This window comes from Coregonus clupeaformis, chromosome 18, assembly GCF_020615455.1.
Source record: "Coregonus clupeaformis isolate EN_2021a chromosome 18, ASM2061545v1, whole genome shotgun sequence".
Taxonomy (NCBI): Eukaryota; Metazoa; Chordata; class Actinopteri; order Salmoniformes; family Salmonidae; genus Coregonus; species Coregonus clupeaformis.
In genome coordinates this window covers 50,203,904-50,222,573 of record NC_059209.1, presented here as the reverse complement: position 1 = coordinate 50,222,573, position 18,670 = coordinate 50,203,904, and the positions used below count along the sequence as shown (strand labels likewise).

The following is an 18,670-nucleotide window of genomic DNA, read 5'->3' as shown; positions in this document are numbered from 1 at the left end:
TTGAGCTATAAATTAAATGTCTCAACTCTCATACCCATTTCAAATCATTTCAATACAAACAGAATCTCCACAAAGTCATTTTAATGTTTATTAAGCTATTCCGCTGTGAATACTGTAAATTCAGACAATATTTTCTAAAGGCACAGTTTTGTTAAGATAATGTGCTGTAAATTACCCTATTTACAGCAGAGTATTGGACTCACAGTTGTAACATAAATCACATTGGCCACAAATTACCTCCAAAATATATAAAAAGTCATACCCTTTTTAAAATTCCTTAACCAAAGTTAGTTAATTTAACAGCAATATCAAAAAATAAGATTAAATGTAACTCCAAATCTATGGCTTTACAAACTGTTTTCATTGGATATCTGGGAGAAAAAAAGGTAGACCCAAAAAATGTAATGTGTAAATAAAAAGTAGCCATCTTTTTCCAAAAAAATAAAAAAATAAAAACTACACTTAATATATTCCAGAAACATACAGTGTGTGTATTGTCTTATTCCCAACATCGCATTGCCTATGGGGAATGTAACACCACATTCAAAATCAATGTTGAATGTAATAAAACCTATAAGTACACATACTGGCAGTATATCAGGTAACTTTATCCAGACAGATCAAACATAAGCACATATTAGGAAAGATTATGAATATTACAAACATGCTGGAGATTTGTAAAGACACACCAATCTCACACTTGCTTAATACCATGTGTTGGCTAGTAGATCATACTTTTACAAGGATGTATTTTCCAACCAGGGGGCCAAATGAGAGATAAGCTGTGTAAAAACGTATTTACATTGGCCGAAATTGTCTGAAATTAGTTAGAGATTCTCCAGTACTTTTCTATACTTTTTATCCAGTAGTTCTGAAAGTAGCACTAACGAGCCAAAAGTGGTCCCCCAAAATGACATACTTGACGTAGTATGCACAACACGTCATTGCTCCCTCTCACTTTGCTGTGTGTGCATGATGTGCCTCTTGCTAGCTATCACTCATACGGCAAAGGGCTGAAGCTCATTGGTTGAACTCAAATTGCTAGGGGGCTGGCCCACTTGGGGGAAAATAGCACAGCACTGATTCCAGAAAAGTCGTTTTCAAACTAGGGATTTCGTGGCTAATTGAGGTAATTCTGCTCATAGATTATGCATGTATGAACTACACATTAACACATCCTGCCCAAAGTGGGAGGTTTAAAAAAAATACTTAGTAGTCGCCAAAGTTCCGGAGCATGTCTAAGGTATCAAATGGAGTAGCACATAGACCTTTACACTCAGTCCAAATCAGGAAGAGGGTAAATACTAATAGCTTTTTTCTTTATAAATAACATTCAATTTGTGGCAAGGAATTTGGATGGAATGGGATCAAAATTTAATGTGTCAAGGTGGCACAACAAACAGCCCTGCTGCTTTAGCACTGTGCCTGGATTGAACACAATGACAAGGGTGAGTTAACATGTCACACACTCAGATAAGACAAATAACACAAAACATGTTAAACATGAAAAAAATGACAAATATCACATACACTCACCCGTGTCATGTATTGGTGCGAGCACTATTGCTAATATTGCATTTTGCATGCTTGAGTAAAGGTATGTTTAATAAACAATAAAACAAGGATTGACTTGATACTGATATTACAATTAAATACCAGCATGAAGGACAAAGGCATCCAAGGAATTTGACATAGTAAAAACATAACTGAGGCACATGTGCTATTTGAGTGAAATGAGAATGAGTAAGATCAAAATATTCACATTATACTATATTTAATTTTTCTAAATGTCCTCTCTGATACTTTGATCGCGTTCTCTTAAAATACCGTATAACACCTAAATAGTCAGGTCGAGCATAGAAATATGATCACTGATTGTTTATGAACTATGGAAGATTCACAAGTATATCAAAAGTGTCACTGCAAATATTTATTGATCAATATCCCCTGTCTTTTGCAACTTCGTTCACCTTAATCTAAAATACAAAAACGTTTCAGATACAAGATCCCAAAAAACAGTATTTAAGTACATTGACTAAAACCCCAACTGAAAATGTGATTGTTAAAGTTTTTAAAATGTGCTTGTAAAACTGTTTAGGATATTAATATACTATAAACTGACCCAAATATTATAGGAAAGAATTGCTGGTTTCCATTTAAACTCCTAAAACATATTGGTCCACAGTACAGGTCAGTAGGTCCCAATTATAAAAATACCTTTAATATACTACACCCTGGTATCTTACCTTAAAGACTAGAGTGACCTTTAACAAAACAAGCTCTGAAACAATGTCAGACAACTAGAGGGAGAGAGCAAAAAAAACTAGAATAGGAAATATACAGGTAATGAATGTAGGGAGAAAGAGGGGGAATAAAAATGCACAAAGTGAAAAAGTTACAGAAAGCCAGAAAGGCGAGAGCGAGAGAGGAAGGCGTTTATCTGTCCTTGGAGCCCAGTTTTTCAATGAGGTCCTGCAGGGGGGCCAGCTCACGCCGATCAATGAGGTTGAACTCCTACACAGACACACACGGTAAAATACCACACAAGCTATATGTGATCGAACATCATTTTTACCTGCTATGCTATATTTACACAGGATAGTAACAAGTACGCCTGTTAACCATGAATTATAATTGCACAATGCATCAATGGGAATATAATACTATTTACTACATCCATGGAAGCATGATTTATGACAAGAACCCCTCTGACAGAATCATGACAATCATTTCTAACCAGCAATAAAGAGAACATTTGATATTTGGAATGTATTAGTATTGGCACCTGGACAAAGAAGATGAAGTGTTTGAAGGAGGTGTTTAGGTGGGCCTCCTCCTGCAGCTGCATCACAGAGTCAAAATGCTGGTGGTAGATGTGGGCATAGACTCTGAACAGGCGCTTCAGAATAGTCTTGGCCACAGACATGAAGTTCTTGGGAAAGGGCACTCCTAAGGGAGACAGAGCGGGAGTTCTATTGTCAAAAAGCCGAAAGTCTTGGCGAAAGTTGTGAAGGTTTCGAATTCATACGAACTGATTTTTCAACTAACCTATCTTGGAGGGGAAGAGTGTCTCATCATCCAGCTGATCCTGCACCCAGGTCATCAGGTAGTCTATGTACTTAGGAGCAGAGCACTTGATGGGCTTTTTGATGTTGGTGCCATCAGCCCAGTGGTATTCATACCTTGAGGGAGGTAGAGACGGACCAATAGCGAGATTATTATTTATTTTTTTGTCATTTAGCAGACGCTCTTATCCAGAGCGACTTACAGTTAGTGAGTGCATTATATTTTTTTCATACTGGCCCCCTGTGGGAATCGAACCCACAACCCTGGCGTTGCAAAACTGAGCTACACGGGACTACAGATGGAATGAGAATTTTAATAACATGAAATTCTGGCTTCCTCTGAATGTTTTTGGCACAATTCAACATCAGTGTTTGTTGGACAGTCATATGGCTAGAAGAGGACATCTTCCTAACAAGACCCAGTTTGGGGTATAAAAGGTTGTCCTATTAAGACACAGCATTTTACCAGTGCACAAATTTAATTTCTGTTCTTCTTAGAAGACGACATTTACCATAAATGATTAGTACAGAGTATACTAGAGTAAGATTCAGGAGCTGGAAAAGAGCAGAAGAGACTAGAGGTAAAACACTACAGTGACCTTGATTATGGCCATGTTGGCAGGAAGTCGGCTCGGGTATTTTCCTCCCGATTAGAGACCGAAAATAGAGCAAGAAGAAGGAACTCTGAGGAAGTGCCAAAACTACACTGAACAGAAATATAAAATGCAACATGTAAAGTGCTGGTCCCATGTTTCAAATGTCCATACGCACAAAACGCGTATAAATGTTGCGTACAAATTGGTTTACATCCCTGATAGTGAGCATTTCTCCTTTGCCAAGATAATCCACCTGACAGGTGTGGCATATCAAGAAGCTGATTTAACAGCATGATCATTACACAGGTGCACCTTGTGTGGGGCCAATAAAAGGCCACTAAAATGTGCAGTTTTGTCAGACAACACAATGCCACAGATGTCTCAAGTTGAGGGAGCGTGCAATTGGCATGCTGACTGCAGGAATGCCCACCAGAGCTGTTAACAGAGAAATGAATGATCATTTCTCTACCATAAGCCGCCTCCAACGTTGTTTTCAAGAATTTGGCAGTACGTCCAAACAGCCGCAGACCACGTGTAACCATGCCAGCCCAGGACCTCCACATCCGGCTTCTTCACCTGCGTGATCGTCTGAGACCAGCCACCTGAACAACTGATGAAACTGTGGGTTTGCACAATCCAATAATTTCTGCACAAACTGTCAGAAACAGTCTCAGGGAAGCTCATCTGCGTGCTCGTCATCCTCACCAGGGTCTAGACCTGACTGCAGTTCGGTGTCATAAGACTTCAGTAGGCAAATGCTCACCTTCGATGGCCACTGGCACGCTGGAGAAGTGTCCTCTTCATGGATGAATCCCGGTTTCAACTGTACTGGGCAGATGGCCTCGTATGGGCGAGCGGTTTGCTAATGTCAACGTTGTGAACAGATAGCCCCATGGTGGTGGTGGGGTTATGGTATGGGCAGGCATAAGTTACGGACAACGAACACAATTGCATTTTAAATCGATGGCAACTTGAATGCACGTGACAAGATCCTGAGGCCCATTGTTGTGCCATTCATCCACCGCCATCATCTCATGTTTCAGCATGATAATGCACGGCCACATGTTGCAAGGATCTATCTGTACACAATTCCTGAAAGCTGAAAATGTCCCAGTTCTTCCATGGCCTGCATACCTCACCAGACATGTCACCCATTGAGCATGTTTGGGATGCTCTGGATCGACGTGTACGACAGCGTGTTCCAGGTCCAGCCAATATCCAGCAACTTCACACAGCCATTGAAGAGGAGTGGGACAACATTACACAGGCCACAACCAACGGCCTGATCAACTCTATGCGAAGGAGAAGCTGCATGAGGCAAATGGTGGTCACACCAGATACTGACTGGTTTTCTGATCCATGCCCCTACCTTAAAAAAATATATATAGTATCAGTGACCAACACATGCATATCTGTATTCCCAGTGATGTGAAATCCATAGATTAGGGCCTAATGAATTTATTTCAATTGACTGATTTCCTTATATGAACTGTAACTCAATAATATCTTTGAAATTGTTGCGTTTATATTTCAAGTGGTTTCAGCGGACACAAGAATCAGAATTCACAAAGTGTCTCTGAGAAGGACTGCTGGACTAGGATCCGTTTTCCCTTTTAAATCATAATGAATAAGATTACATAAATCAGATCAGCACTCTTGTGAGACGCTTTGTGAATATGGGCTCAGAGAAAACTCCAGAAATGATTTGTTCTGTACTGCATTGACATTGTAAAAACATGAAGTGAAACTAACACACTGAACCAAAGTTTAAAATTAGGTAGCAAAATAAAGCATTTCTGTGTGTGCGTGTGGGAAGTCAGGCCTGGGCTGACCATAGCAGTGGCATGTGAATAACTACCATATTCAAGTTTAAAAGCGGAACTGACAGCGTTTTAGCAACATTAAATCGTATTATTATAATATACACCCCCAGGAAGGATATTACTTTTTTTTATATTTTCTGACAAGCAAGCACTTAAATATGGTCATTTCAAGTTTTCAATGATTCATAGAATATTTGGGAATGACGTAGAGGAAGGCATTAGTGAAAACTCTATAGCAATATAGAGTGGGAAAGCGGCTGTGCGTTTGGACAATTAATAGACACGGCATTAAATAAAACCTAATAAAAACATCCGTCTTGTCCAGGACAGGAGTCAATACAGACCGGTGCGCCATAACCAATCAGAGCTACAATAGGCCTATATGCAAATAAGCCATTGGCCACACGGGCCTGCCATCATTCACTTTTAACTGGATCATGTGTTTACAGGCAGTAGCGCGACTTTAGATCTTAAAAGGAATTGGCCAAAAGCCACAAACTACACCTGAATGGATTTCTGCAAATATGTAAATACCACAGGAGTCTTACATTTGGAAACTTTACAGTCCTATTGATCAAACCACCATGAAAAAGGTAGGCTCACTCTCCCTCAGTTGTCTATACATCAACAATATAAACTGTTGTTAGCAAGCCCGATATGATCTAAAATCTAACGAGGGAACAGTAGATAAACCCTCTCAAACTTTTTCAGCTTGTAGTTGGCTGTCAAAATTGCACTGATAAACGACGGGGAATAGTAGTCTGCTCGCCCGCCAATGCATGCTTGTCCCAAGCCACGTTTTGACGACTGAATGGGAACTTGCCTGCCCGCCCATTTGACCGATGCTAAATACATTTGATTGACAACTAAGAGATATGCTGAACTGTGGATAACAGTTGTTCAAGTTTAGCATAGCTAGCAAGCAAAGTGATTCACATTTCTTGCTAGCTAACCAAATGACACCATCTCTAGCGGTAGCCACAGAAAAACATGGGGAGACAAAGTTGGCCACTCGCCCAATGTCATCATCCTCCCAGCAGCTACACTACATGACCAAAAGTATGAGGACACCTGTCTCTACTGCCAATGTTTGTCTATGGAGATTGCATGGCTGTGTGCTCGATTTTATACACCTGTCAGCAACGGGTGTGGCTAAAATTGCCAAATCGACTAATTTGAAGGGGTGTCCACATACTTTTGCCTATCTAACGTTAGGCTTCGTGTTTTTAGCTTGCTAAATACATAGCTACCTAAATACATAAGCTAGCCTATTACCCACGTTATGATTGCCCTTGCTAGTTTGATTGTATTGGCATTCCCAACCTTAGTTACATTCGTCCGCTTTTCTCCAAAATATTGAGTAATTGAAACTGAAACAGTGCATCCCCAATGGCTGGAGGAAGCAAACAATGTACCAGGCCAACTGATTTACAACCTGGTATCAATATTTGTTGGACTACCAACATGTATTGGTGAATTATATGAATCGATGCATTGAACTGCATCAATCTATTCTGCCAACAATGCCTTACTCTGTCATTTTGAGTCATAACTTATTTTTAATCCCTCTTACAAAGTTGGTTTTGTAGCATAAACTGGGAATTTTATATTTTTGACTGATATTATGATTGTCTGTTTCATATCTGCAAAGTAGTAAAAAAAAAAAAAAAGTGTTTTATCACTCTTCAGGTCCTTTCAGAGAATAATATAACTGAAAGAGGGAATATGCATGGAATGTCTGTCTGATGAAGGTTCTTAAGCCAAAAATTGGTCAAATTAATCAACAGCAAAGACAGACACATTTGCATCTTCCTTTTCCATTTGAATAGTCTGTCTCCCTGCCTATCTTACCTAGGCCCTGCAGACATCACAGAGCAGCTGGTCTCAGTGCAGAACTCAGTAATGGTGCCGTAGAGCATGTTGATCTGATTGAAGAAGTCCACAGCTGAAACAGAGCAGACCAAAGGCCCATATTATCTAATGCAAAAGCATAACTGAATGGGCAACCAAATGCCCAATGACAAAGTACTTAATATGAAAGATAGGCAGCAACCAAGGGTGTTCTGAGATACTGAGCACACAGACAAAATAATATTCCCTTCTTCTAAAATGGATTAAATAGTCCCGCCAACCCCCCCCCCATCTACACACAATACCCCATATTGACAAAGCAAAAACAGGTTTAGAAATTTTTGCAAATGTATTCAAAATAAAAAACATTTACATACAGTTGAAGTCGGAAGTTTACATAGACTTAGGTTGGAGTCATTACAACTCGTTTTTTCAACCACTCCACAAATTTCTTGTTAACAAACTATAGTTTTGGCAAGTCGGTTAGGACATCTACTTTGTGCATGACACAAGTAATTTTTCCAACAGTTGTTTACAGACAGATTATTTCACTGTATCACAATTCCAGTGGGTCAGAACTTTACATACACTAAGTTGACTGTGCCTTTAAACAGCTTGGAAAATTCCAGAAAATGATGTCATGGCTTTAGAAGCTTCTGATAGGCTAATTGACATAATTTGAGTCAATTGGAGGTGTACCTGTGGATGTATTTCAAGGCCTACCTTCAAACTCAGTGCCTCTTTGCTTGACATCATGGGAAAATCAAAAGAAATCAGCCAAGACCTCTGAAAACAAATGGTAGACCTCCACAAGTCTAGTTCATCCTTGGGAGCAATTTCCAAATGCCTGAAGGTACCACGTTCATCTGTACAAACAATAGTACGCAAGTATAAACACCATGGGACCACGCAGCCGTCATACCGCTCAGGAAGGAGAGGCGTTCTGTCTCCTAGAGATTAACGTACTTTAGTGCGAAAAGTGCAAATCAATCCCTGTACAACAGCAAAGGAACTTGTGAAGATGCTGGAGGAAACAGGTACAAAAGTACCTACAGTGAGGGAAAAAGTATTTGATCCCCTGCTGATTTTGTAAGTTTGCCCACTGACAAAGAAATGATCAGTCTATAATTTTAATGGTAGGTTTATTTGAAAAGTGAGAGACAGAATAACAACAAAAAAAATCCAGAAAAACGCATGTCAAAAATGTTATAAATTGATTTGCATTTTAATGAGGGAAATAAGTATTTGACCCCCTCTCAATAAGAAAGATTTCTGGCTCCCAGGTGCCTTTTATATAGGTAACGAGCTGAGATTAGGAGCACACTCTTAAAGGGAGTGCTCCTAATCTCAGCTTGTTACCTGTATAAAAAGACACCTGTCCACAAAAGCAATCAATCAATCAGATTCCAAACTCTCCACCATGGCAAAGACCAAAGAGCTCTCCAAGGATGTCAGGGACAAGATTGTAGACCTACACAAGGCTGGAATGGGCTACAAGACCATCGCCAAGCAGCTTGGTGAGAAGGTGACAACAGTTGGTGCGATTATTCGCAATGGAATTAACACAAAATAACTGTCAATCTCCCTCGGCCTGGGGCTCCATGCAAGATCTCACCTCGTGGAGTTGCAATGATCATGAGAACGGTGAGGAATCAGCCCAGAACTACACGGGAGGATCTTGGCAATGATCTCAAGGCAGCTGGGACCATAGTCACCAAGAAAACAATTAGTAACACACTACGCCGTGAAGGACTGAAATCCTGCAGCGCCAGCAAGGTCCCCCTGCTCAAGAAAGCACATATACAGGCCCGTCTGAAGTTTGCCAATGAACATCTGAATGATTCAGAGGAGAACTGGGTGAAAGTGTTGTGGTCAGATGAGACCAAAATGGAGCTCTTTGGCATCAACTCAACTCGCCGTGTTTGGAGGAGGAGTGATGCCGCCTATGACCCCAAGAACACCATCCCCACCGTCAAACATGGAGGTGGAAACATTATGCTTTGGGGGTGTTTTTCTGCTAAGGGGACAGGACAACTTCACCGCATCAAATGGACGATGGATGGGGCCATGTACCGTCAAATCTTGGGTGAGAACCTCCTTCCCTCAGCCAGGGCATTGAAAATGGGTCGTGGATGGGTATTCCAGCATGACAATGACCCAAAACACACGGCCAAGGCAACAAAGGAGTGGCTCAAGAAGAAGCACATTAATGTCCTGGAGTGGCCTAGCCAGTCTCCAGACCTTAATCCCATAGAAAATCTGTGGAGGGAGCTGAAAGTTCGAGTTGCCAAACGTCAGGCTCGAAACCTTAATGACTTGGAGAAGATCTGCAAAGAGGAGTGGGACTAAATCCCTCCTGAGATGTGTGCAAACCTGGTGGCTAACTACAAGAAACGTCTGACCTCTGATTGCCAACAAGGGTTTTGGCACCAAGTACTAAGTCATGTTTTGCAGAGGGGTCAAATACTTATTTCCCTCATTAACATGCAAATCAATTTATAACATTTTTGACATGCGTTTTTCTGGATTTGTTGTTGTTGTTGTTGTTATTCTGTCTCTCACTGTTCAAATAAACCTACTATTAAAATTATAGACTGATCATGTCTTTGTCAGTGGGCAAACGTACAAAATCAGCAGGGGATCAAATACTTTTTTCACTCACTGTATATCCACAGTAAAACGAGTCCTATATCGACATAACCTGAAAGGCCGCTCAGCAAGGAAGAAGCCACTGCTCCAAAACTGCCATAAAAAAGCCAGACTACGGTTTGCAACTGCACATGGGGACAAAGATCGTACTTTTTGGAGAAATGTCCTCTGGTCTGATTAAACAAAAATAGAACTGACCATAATAACCATCGTAGTGTTTGGAGGAAAAAGGGGGCAGCTTGCAAGCCGAACACCACCATCCCAACCGTGAAGCACGGGGGTGGCAACATCATGCTGTGGGGGTGCTTTGCTGCAGGAGGGACTGGTGCACTTCACAAAATAGATGGCATCATGAGGAAGGGAAATTATGTGGATATATTGAAGCAACATCTCAAGACATCAGTCAGGAAGTTAAAGCTTGGTTGCAAATGGGTCTTCCAAATGGACAATGACCCCAAGCATACTTCCAAAGTTGTGGCAAAATGGCTTAAGGACAACAAAGTCAAGGTATTGGAGTGGCCATCACAAAGCCCTGACCTCAATTCTATAGAACATTTGTGGGAAGAACTGAAAAAGCATGTGAGCAAGGAGGCCTACAAACCTGACTCAGTTACAGCAGCTCTGTCAGGAGGAATGGGCCAAGATTCACCCAACTTATCGTGGGAAGCTTGTGGAAGACTACCCAAAACGTTTGACCCAAGTTAAACAATTTTAAGGCAATGCTACCAAATACTAATTGAGCGCATGTAAACTTCTGACCCACTGGGAAACTGATGAAAGAAATAAAAGCTTAAATAAATCACTACTATTATTTCGGACATTTCACATTCTTAAAATAAAGTGGTGATCCTAACGGACCTAAGACAGGGAATTTTTACTAGGATTAAATGTCAGGAATTGTGAAAAACTGAGTTTAAATGTATTTGGCTAAGGTGTATGTAAACTCCCGACTTCAACTGTAAGTATTCAGACCCTTTACTCAGTGCATTGTTGAAGCACCTTTGGCAGCGATGACAGCCTCGAGTCTTCCTGGACATGACGCTACAAGCTTGGCACACCTGTATTTGGGGAGTTTCTCCCATTCTTCTCTGCCGATCCTCACAAGCTCTGTCAGGTTGGATGGAGAGCGTCACTGCACAGCTATTTTCAGGTCTCTCCAGGGACGTTCGATCAGGTTCAAGTCCGGGCTCTGGCTGGGCCATTTAAGGACATTCAGAGACTTGTCCCGAAGCCACTCCTGCATTGCCCAGGCTGTGCGCTTATGGTCATTGTCCTGTTGGAAAGTGAACCGTCGCCCCAGTCTGAGGTCCTGAGCAGGTTTTCATCAAGGATCTTTCTGTACTTTGCCCTGTTCATCTTTTCCTCGATCCTCACTAGTCTCCCAGTCCCTACCACTGAAAAACATCCCCACAGCATGATGCTGCCACCCCCATGCTTCACCGTAGGGATGGTGCCAGGTTTCCTCCAGACGTAACGCTTGGCATTCAGGCCAAAGAGTTCAGTCATGGTTTCATCAGACCAGAGAATCTTGTTTCTCATGGTCTGAGAGTCCTTTAGGTGCCTTTTGGCAAACTCCAAGTGGGCTGTCATGTGCCTTTTAAGGACAAGTGGGTTCCGTCTGGCCACTACCATAAAGGCCTGATTGGTGGAGTGCTGCAGAGATGGTTGTCGGTCTAGAAGGTTCTCCCATCTCCACAGAAGAACTCTGGAGCTCTGTCAGAGTAGCCATTGGGTTCTTGGTCACCTCCCTGGCCAAGGCCCTTCTCCCCCGATTGCTCGGATTGGCCGGGCGGCCAGCTCTAAAAGAGTCTTGGTGGTTCCAAACTTCTTCCATTTAAGAATGATCAAGGCCACTGTGTTCTTGGGGACCTTCAATGCTGCAGAAATGTTTTGGTACCGTTCCCCAGATCTGTGCCTCGACACAATCCTGTCTCGGAGCTCTACGGACAATACCTTCGACCTCATGGCTTGGTTTTTGCTCCGACATGCACTGTCAACTGTAGGACCTTACATAGACAGGTGTGTACCTTTCCAAATCATGTCCAATCAATTAAATTTACCACAGGTGGACTCCAATCAAGTTGTACAAACATCTCAAGGATGATAAATGGAAACAGGATGCACCGGAGCTCAATTTCTAGTCTTATAGCAAAGGGTCTGAATACTTATGTAAATAAGGTATTTATATACAGTGGGGAGAACAAGTATTTGATACACTGACGATTTTGCAGGTTTTCCTACTTACAAAGCATGTAGAGGTCTAATTTTTATCATAGGTACACTTCAACTGTGAGAGACGGAATCTAAAACAAATATCCAGAAAATCACATTGTATGATTTTTAAGTAATTAAATTTACATTTTATTGCATGACATAAGTATTTGATACATCAGAAAAGGAGAACTTAATATTTGGTACAGAAACCTTTGTTTGCAATTACAGAGATCATACGTTTCATGTAGGTCTTGACCAGGTTTGCACACACTGCAGCAGGGATTTTGGCCCACTCCTCCATACAGACCTTCTCCAGATCCTTCAGGTTTCGGGGCTGTCGCTGGGCAATACGGACTTTCAGCTCCCTCCAAAGATTTTCTATTGGGTTCAGGTCTGGAGACTGGCTCGCCACTCCAGGACCTTGAGATGCTTCTTACAGAGCCACTCCTTAGTTGCCCTGGCTGTGTGTCGGGTCGTTGTCATGCTGGAAGACCCAGCCACAACCCATCTTCAATGCTCTTACTGAGGGAAGGAGGTTGTTGGCCAAGATCTTGCGATACATGGCCCCATCCATCCTCCCCTCAATACGGTGCAGTCGTCCTGTCCCCTTTGCAGAAAAGCATCCCCAAAGAATGATGTTTCCACCTCCATGCTTCACGGTTGGGATGGTGTTCTTGGGGTTGTACTCATCCTTCTTCTTCCTCCAAACATGGCAAGTGGAGTTTAGACCAAAACGCTATATTTTTGTCTCATCAGACCACATGACCTTCTCCCATTCCTCCTCTGGATCATCCAGATGGTCATTGGCAAACTTCAGACGGGCCTGGACATGCGCTGGCTTGAGCAGGGGGACCTTGCGTGCGCTGCAGGATTTTAATCCATGACGGCGTAGTGTGTTACTAATGGTTTTCTTTGAGACTGTGGTCCCAGCTCTCTTCAGGTCATTGACCAGGTCCTGCCGTGTAGTTCTGGGCTGATCCCTCACTTTCCTCATGATCATTGATGCCCCACGAGGTGATATCTTGCATGGAGCCCCAGACTGAGGGTGATTGACCGTCATCTTGAACTTCTTCCATTTTCGAATAATTGCGCCAACAGTTGTTGCCTTCTCACCAAGCTGCGTGCCTATTGTCCTGTAGCCCATCCCAGCCTTGTGCTGGTCTACAATTTTATCCCTGATGTCCTTACACAGCTCTCTGGTCTTGGCCATTGTGGAGAGGTTGGAGTCTGTTTGATTGAGTGTGTGGAGAGGTGTCTTTTATACAGGTAACGAGTGGAGAACAGGAGGGCTTCTTAAAGAAAAACTAACAGGTCTGTGAGAGCCGGAATTCTTACTGGTTGGTAGGTGATCAAATACTTATGTCATGCAATAAAATGCAAATTAATTAGTTAAAAATCATACAATGTGATTTTCTGGATTTTTGTTTTAGATTCCGTCTCTCACAGTTGAAGTGTACCTATGATAAAAAATTACAGACCTCTACATGCTTTGTAAGTAGGAAAACCTGCAAAATCGGCAGTGTATCAAATACTTGTTCTCCCCACTGTATTTGATTAATTCCATGTTTTATTTGAGGCATGCCTTGCTGCAGCACATTCCTTAGGATAATTAATGTTCCAGACATCATCCAGAAACAAAAAATTTCTAAAAACCTGTTTTCGCTTTGTCATTATGGGGTATTGTGTGTGTAGATTGACGAGGGGAGAAAAAACTACTTCAACTTGACAAAATGTGGAAAAAGTGAAGGGGTCTGAATACTTTCCAAATGCAGTACCAGTCAGAAGTTTGGACACACCTACTCATTCAAGGGTTTTTCTATATTTTTACTATTTTCAACATTGTAGAATTATAGTGAAGACATAGAAACTATGAAATAACACATATGGAATCATGTAGTAACCAGATTCTTCAAAGTAGCCACCCTTTGCCTTTGACAGCTTTGTACACGCTTGGCATTCTCTCAACCAGCTTCACCTGGAATGCTTTTCCAACAGTCTTGGAGTTCCCACATATGCTGAGCACTTGTTGGCTGCTTTTCCTTCACTCTGCGGTCAAACTCATCCCAAACCATCTCAATTGGGTTGAGGTCGGGTGATTGTGGAGCCAAGGTCATCTGATGCAGCACTCCATCACTCTCCTTATTAGTCAAATAGCCCGTACACAGCCTGGAGGTGTGTTGGGTCATTGTCCTGTTGAAAAACAAATGATTGTCCCGCTAAACCCAAACCAGATGGGATGGCTTATCGCTGCAGAATGCTGTGGTAGCCATGCTGGTTAAGTGTGCCTTGAATTCTAAATAAATCAGAGACAGCAAAGCACTCCCACATCATCACACCACCTCCTCCATGCTTCACGGTGGGAATCACACATGCAGAGATCATCCGTTCACCTACTCTGCGTCTCACAAAGACACAGCGGTTGGAACCAAAAATCTCAAATTTGGAGTCATCGGACCAATGGACAGATTTCCACCGGTCCAATGTCCATTGCTCATGTTTCTTGGCCCAAGCAAGTCTCTTGTTCTTATTGGTGTCCTTTAGTAGTGGTTTCTTTGCAGCAATTCGACCATAAAGGCCTGATTCACACAGTCTCCTCTGAACAGTTGATATGTCTGTTACTTGAACTCTGAAGCATTTATTTGGGCTGTAATCTGAGGTGCAGTTAACTCTAATGAATGTATCCTCTGCAGCAGAGGTAACTCTGGGTCTTCCTTTTCTGTGGCGGTCCTCATGAGAGCCAGTTTCATCATAGCGCTTGATGGTTTTTGCGACTGCACTTGAAGAAACGTTCAAAGTTCTTGACATTTTCCAGATTGACTTCATGTCTTAAAGTAATGATGGACTGTTGTTTCTCTTTGCTGATTTGAGCTGTTCTTGCCATAATATGGACTTGGTCTTTTACCAAATAGGCCACCCTTTGCCTTGATGACAGCTTTGCACACTCTTGGCATTCTCTCAACCAGCTTCATGAGGTAGTCACCTGAAATGTGTGTTATTTCTTAATGCCTTTGAGCCAATCAGTTGTGTTGTGACAAGGTAGGGTTGGTATACAGAAGATAGCCTACTTTGAAGAATCTCAAATATAAAATATATTTGAATTTGTTAAGCACTTTTTTTGGTTACTACATGATTCCATATGTGTTATTTCATAGTTTTGATGTCTTCACTATTATTCTACAATGTAGAAAATAGTAAAAATAAAGAAAAACCCTTGAATGAGTAGGTGTGTCCAAACTTTTGACTGGTACTGTACATACACATGTGGCTAAATATATTGGCACCCTTGCACTTTTTCAAGTAACTCACTATTATCCCTAAAAATAAGTTGAAATTTAGTCTCCACAATTCTTTATTTCACTGTTGATATTACAGATCAATTTAAAAATCAGAAAATCAACAGAAATGGTATTGACAAAATGTACACCCTAGACCTATTATTTGTTAGCACAGCCTTTGGTCAAAAAACTGCAATCAAGCGCTTCCTATAACCAGCAAAGCTTCCTGCACCTCTGTACTGGCAGTTTGGTCCACTCCTCTTGTGCAAACGTATCCAGTTCTCCCAGATTTGAATGGTGCCTTCTCCCAACTGCTGTTTCAGATCTCTTCACAAGTTTTCAATGGGATTTAGATCTTGACTCATTGCTGGCCACTTCAGAACAGTCCAGCGTTTGTCTTGAACCATTCCTGGGTGCGTTTTGAAGTGTGTTGGGGGTCATTGTCCTGCTGGAAGACCTATGACCTAAGAAGGAGACCCAGCTTTCTGACACTGGGTCCGATATTGTGCTCCAAAATGCCTTGGTATTCTCCTGATTTCATGATGCCATGCACAAGTTCAAGGCACCCATTGCCAGAGGCAGCAAAGCAACCCCAAAACATCACTGAACCTCCTCCATGTTTGACTGTAGGGAAGGTTTTATTTTCTTCGAAGGCTTCATTTAGTTTTCTGTAAACAGAGAAAGTGTTCTTTACCAAAATTCTCCCAGAAGGATTTTGGCATGTTCAGGTGTGTTATGGCAAATTGCAGTCGGGCTTTCTTATGTCTCTCTCTTTCAGCAGTGGGGTCCTCCTGGGTCTCCTGGTCCTCTGTAGCTCAGCTGGTAGAGCATGGCGCTTGTAACGCCAAGGTAGTGGGTTCGATCCCCGGGACCACCCATACACAAAAATGTATGCACGCATGACTAAGTCGCTTTGGATAAAAGCATCTGCTAAATGGCATATTATTATTTATTATTATATAACCCCCTTTCATTGAGTTGATGGATGGTGCGAGTTGAAGCTGTCGTACCCTATGTCTGAAAGTCAGCTTGAATCTGTGTGGCAGTTGATTGTTCATTCTAACATTCCTTTGCTGCAATCATCCATCAACTTCTCTTGCGGCCATGTCCAGGGAGGTTGGCTACAGTGGCATGGGCCTTAAACTTCTTGATGACATTACGTACAGTGGAAACAGGAACATCAAGGTCTGTGAAGATGGACTTGTAGCCTTGAGATTGTCCATGCTTGGCTACAATATTGTGTCTGACTGATCTCCTCAGATAATTATCTGGTTTCTTTCGATTCTCCTTGCGGTACACACTGTCACAAAACAGGAGAATGGGTCCTTTTCTCTATTCAAACTCATTGAATTAGGGATTTTTATATTGCAGGCACCTGCAACTCACCACAGGTGAGTTCAATTCCAAAGTAAAGGAGAATCACCTGCTTGAAATCTAATTATTTCTAACTACTTCTAGAAGGTGCCAATAATATTGTCGGATTTCTTTGTGGATTAAGGTAAGATTAGTCAATTATTCCGATTTTTTGTTTTGTTCAACTGCAAACCAAAGACATACATATGTGGATACCAAAATATTGTTTAATTTCAACCGTTTTCTGGAAGAAATTGTGCATTATTTGAAAAAAGTGCAAGGGTGCCAATATTTTTGGCCCTGTCTCTCTCTCGCTCATTTAGCAGACGCGCTTATCCAGAGCGACTTACAGGAACAATTAGGGTTAAGTGCCTTGCTCAAGGGCACCAAAAGATTCAAACCAGCGACCTTTCGGTTACTTAACCACTAGGCTACTAGACTGTGCGTCCGCCTGTGAAACCTAAAGGCTGTCATTAAGAACATGTGTCAATTCTGTGCTCCCCTCCTTCAATCACCCTTTACTCACTGTTAACAGCAATCCACTCATTGAGATCTTCCCCCTCTGGCAGCATGACAGCCTGCCTCAGGTTCCCACTCCCCAGCGTTGCCTCTGCATGCTTCAACAGCTCGTATTGGTGGGAGCCCTCTGGGATGTTCTTCTTCGGCTTGAAGGTCTTAGATGAGCGACTGCCACTGGATCAAGGGAGGAGAGGGAGCTCGAGTCAAACTGTGATGTTCCACGTTTTAGCTATTAGTGATGAGTAGATGTGCTCAGATATGAAACCATACTAGTCAGAGTCTTCCTGTTAAACACTTTACTCCGATCAGCAGACAGCAACAAAACAGGAAGGAAGCCAGGCTATCTATAATTGTTTACTAGCTAGTTAACTTATTCACTAGTTGGCTACATGCTAAAAATGCGTCAATGAGCAGTTCCCCTGATGAGTGAAACACCTAATTTAACTAATTAACGTAAGATAACTATAACGTGACATGATCGTGTTGTTATTTAGCTAACTAACGTTAGCTAATCTAGCTAGCTGGGTAACGTTAGTCACATTTGGCTAACTATATTAAACGTAAGATAATCAACAGTTACAGCAAAGATTATGATAATCTGTGGTTCCATCATGACTAATTAGTCAATATGTTTGCATCTAAAGTTATGCAAACATAGCTAACGTTATAGTTAACATGTTAGCTAGCCGGCGCGGTAACATTAGCTTGCTACGAGTAAAACGCGACATACATAGCTAGCTTTACTTACAATAGGAAGCTCATCGTTAACTTAATTTCGGTCGAAAAACGAAGACAAATGCAGACCAAAGAATGTGGACGCTCAAAGTAAAACTGTCGTGTCGAACGTTTCACTGGTTGTTTGGTGAATATACAGCCTTTCTAGCTTCCCTGGTGAAAAGTCTCCGAACTTTCCAACCCTTCTCTCACTTGTCAGTGTGTGTCGTACGCAGAATAAATAATATTTTGACGTAGATAGTTAGCGCAACATTTTGTTGACATGTACGTTTGTCGCCCTCATATGGACTCACATGGAAACCATTTCAGTAATTGATGTAACATGGTTGGTTCAGCAGTATTCATACGGTCCTTACAATCTTAGTTCCTTGAGAGGTCCAAACTCTGACATTATACAATTGAAGTTGAAATGGGTTAGTGTTTTGTGTATGGACGTCCCAAGAATTCCGGATAGCATTAACCGTATTTATACACAATTACAAATCATGGCATGCGCATTTATAAGAAATATTTAAGTGTCAGAGAATTATTGACTTCCGGATGCACCTCAACTTTTATGGCAGAGGCACATGTATGCTAAATGACAATGG

The 18,670-nt window shown here is 41.7% G+C and overlaps 1 protein-coding gene across 1 annotated transcript; it reads right to left on the bottom strand.

Moving 5' to 3' along the window:
* Nucleotides 1-66: 66 nt before the first annotated feature.
* On the bottom strand, nt 67-18,307 carry mob1a (MOB kinase activator 1A). The gene is made up of 6 exons (XM_041836336.1): nt 18,094-18,307; nt 17,353-17,519; nt 7,336-7,429; nt 3,049-3,182; nt 2,786-2,949; nt 67-2,514 (listed from the first exon to the last, which is right to left on the bottom strand). The coding sequence occupies exons 1-6, from the start codon at nt 18,105-18,107 to the stop codon at nt 2,437-2,439; spliced, it is 651 nt and encodes a 216-aa protein (XP_041692270.1). The 5' UTR covers nt 18,108-18,307; the 3' UTR covers nt 67-2,436.
* Nucleotides 18,308-18,670: the final 363 nt, after the last annotated feature.

What these genes read in the sequence shown, in the direction of transcription:
- mob1a (XM_041836336.1), bottom strand. An exon ending in TGAGTGGATTGCTGTTAACA is followed by an intron (nt 7,430 to 17,352) that starts GTGAGTAAAGGG and finishes GCTCTGTTTCAG; the next exon opens with CTGTGGACTTCTTCAATCAG. An exon ending in ACTTCATCTTCTTTGTCCAG is followed by an intron (nt 2,515 to 2,785) that starts GTGCCAATACTA and finishes GTGTCTGTGTAG; the next exon opens with GAGTTCAACCTCATTGATCG.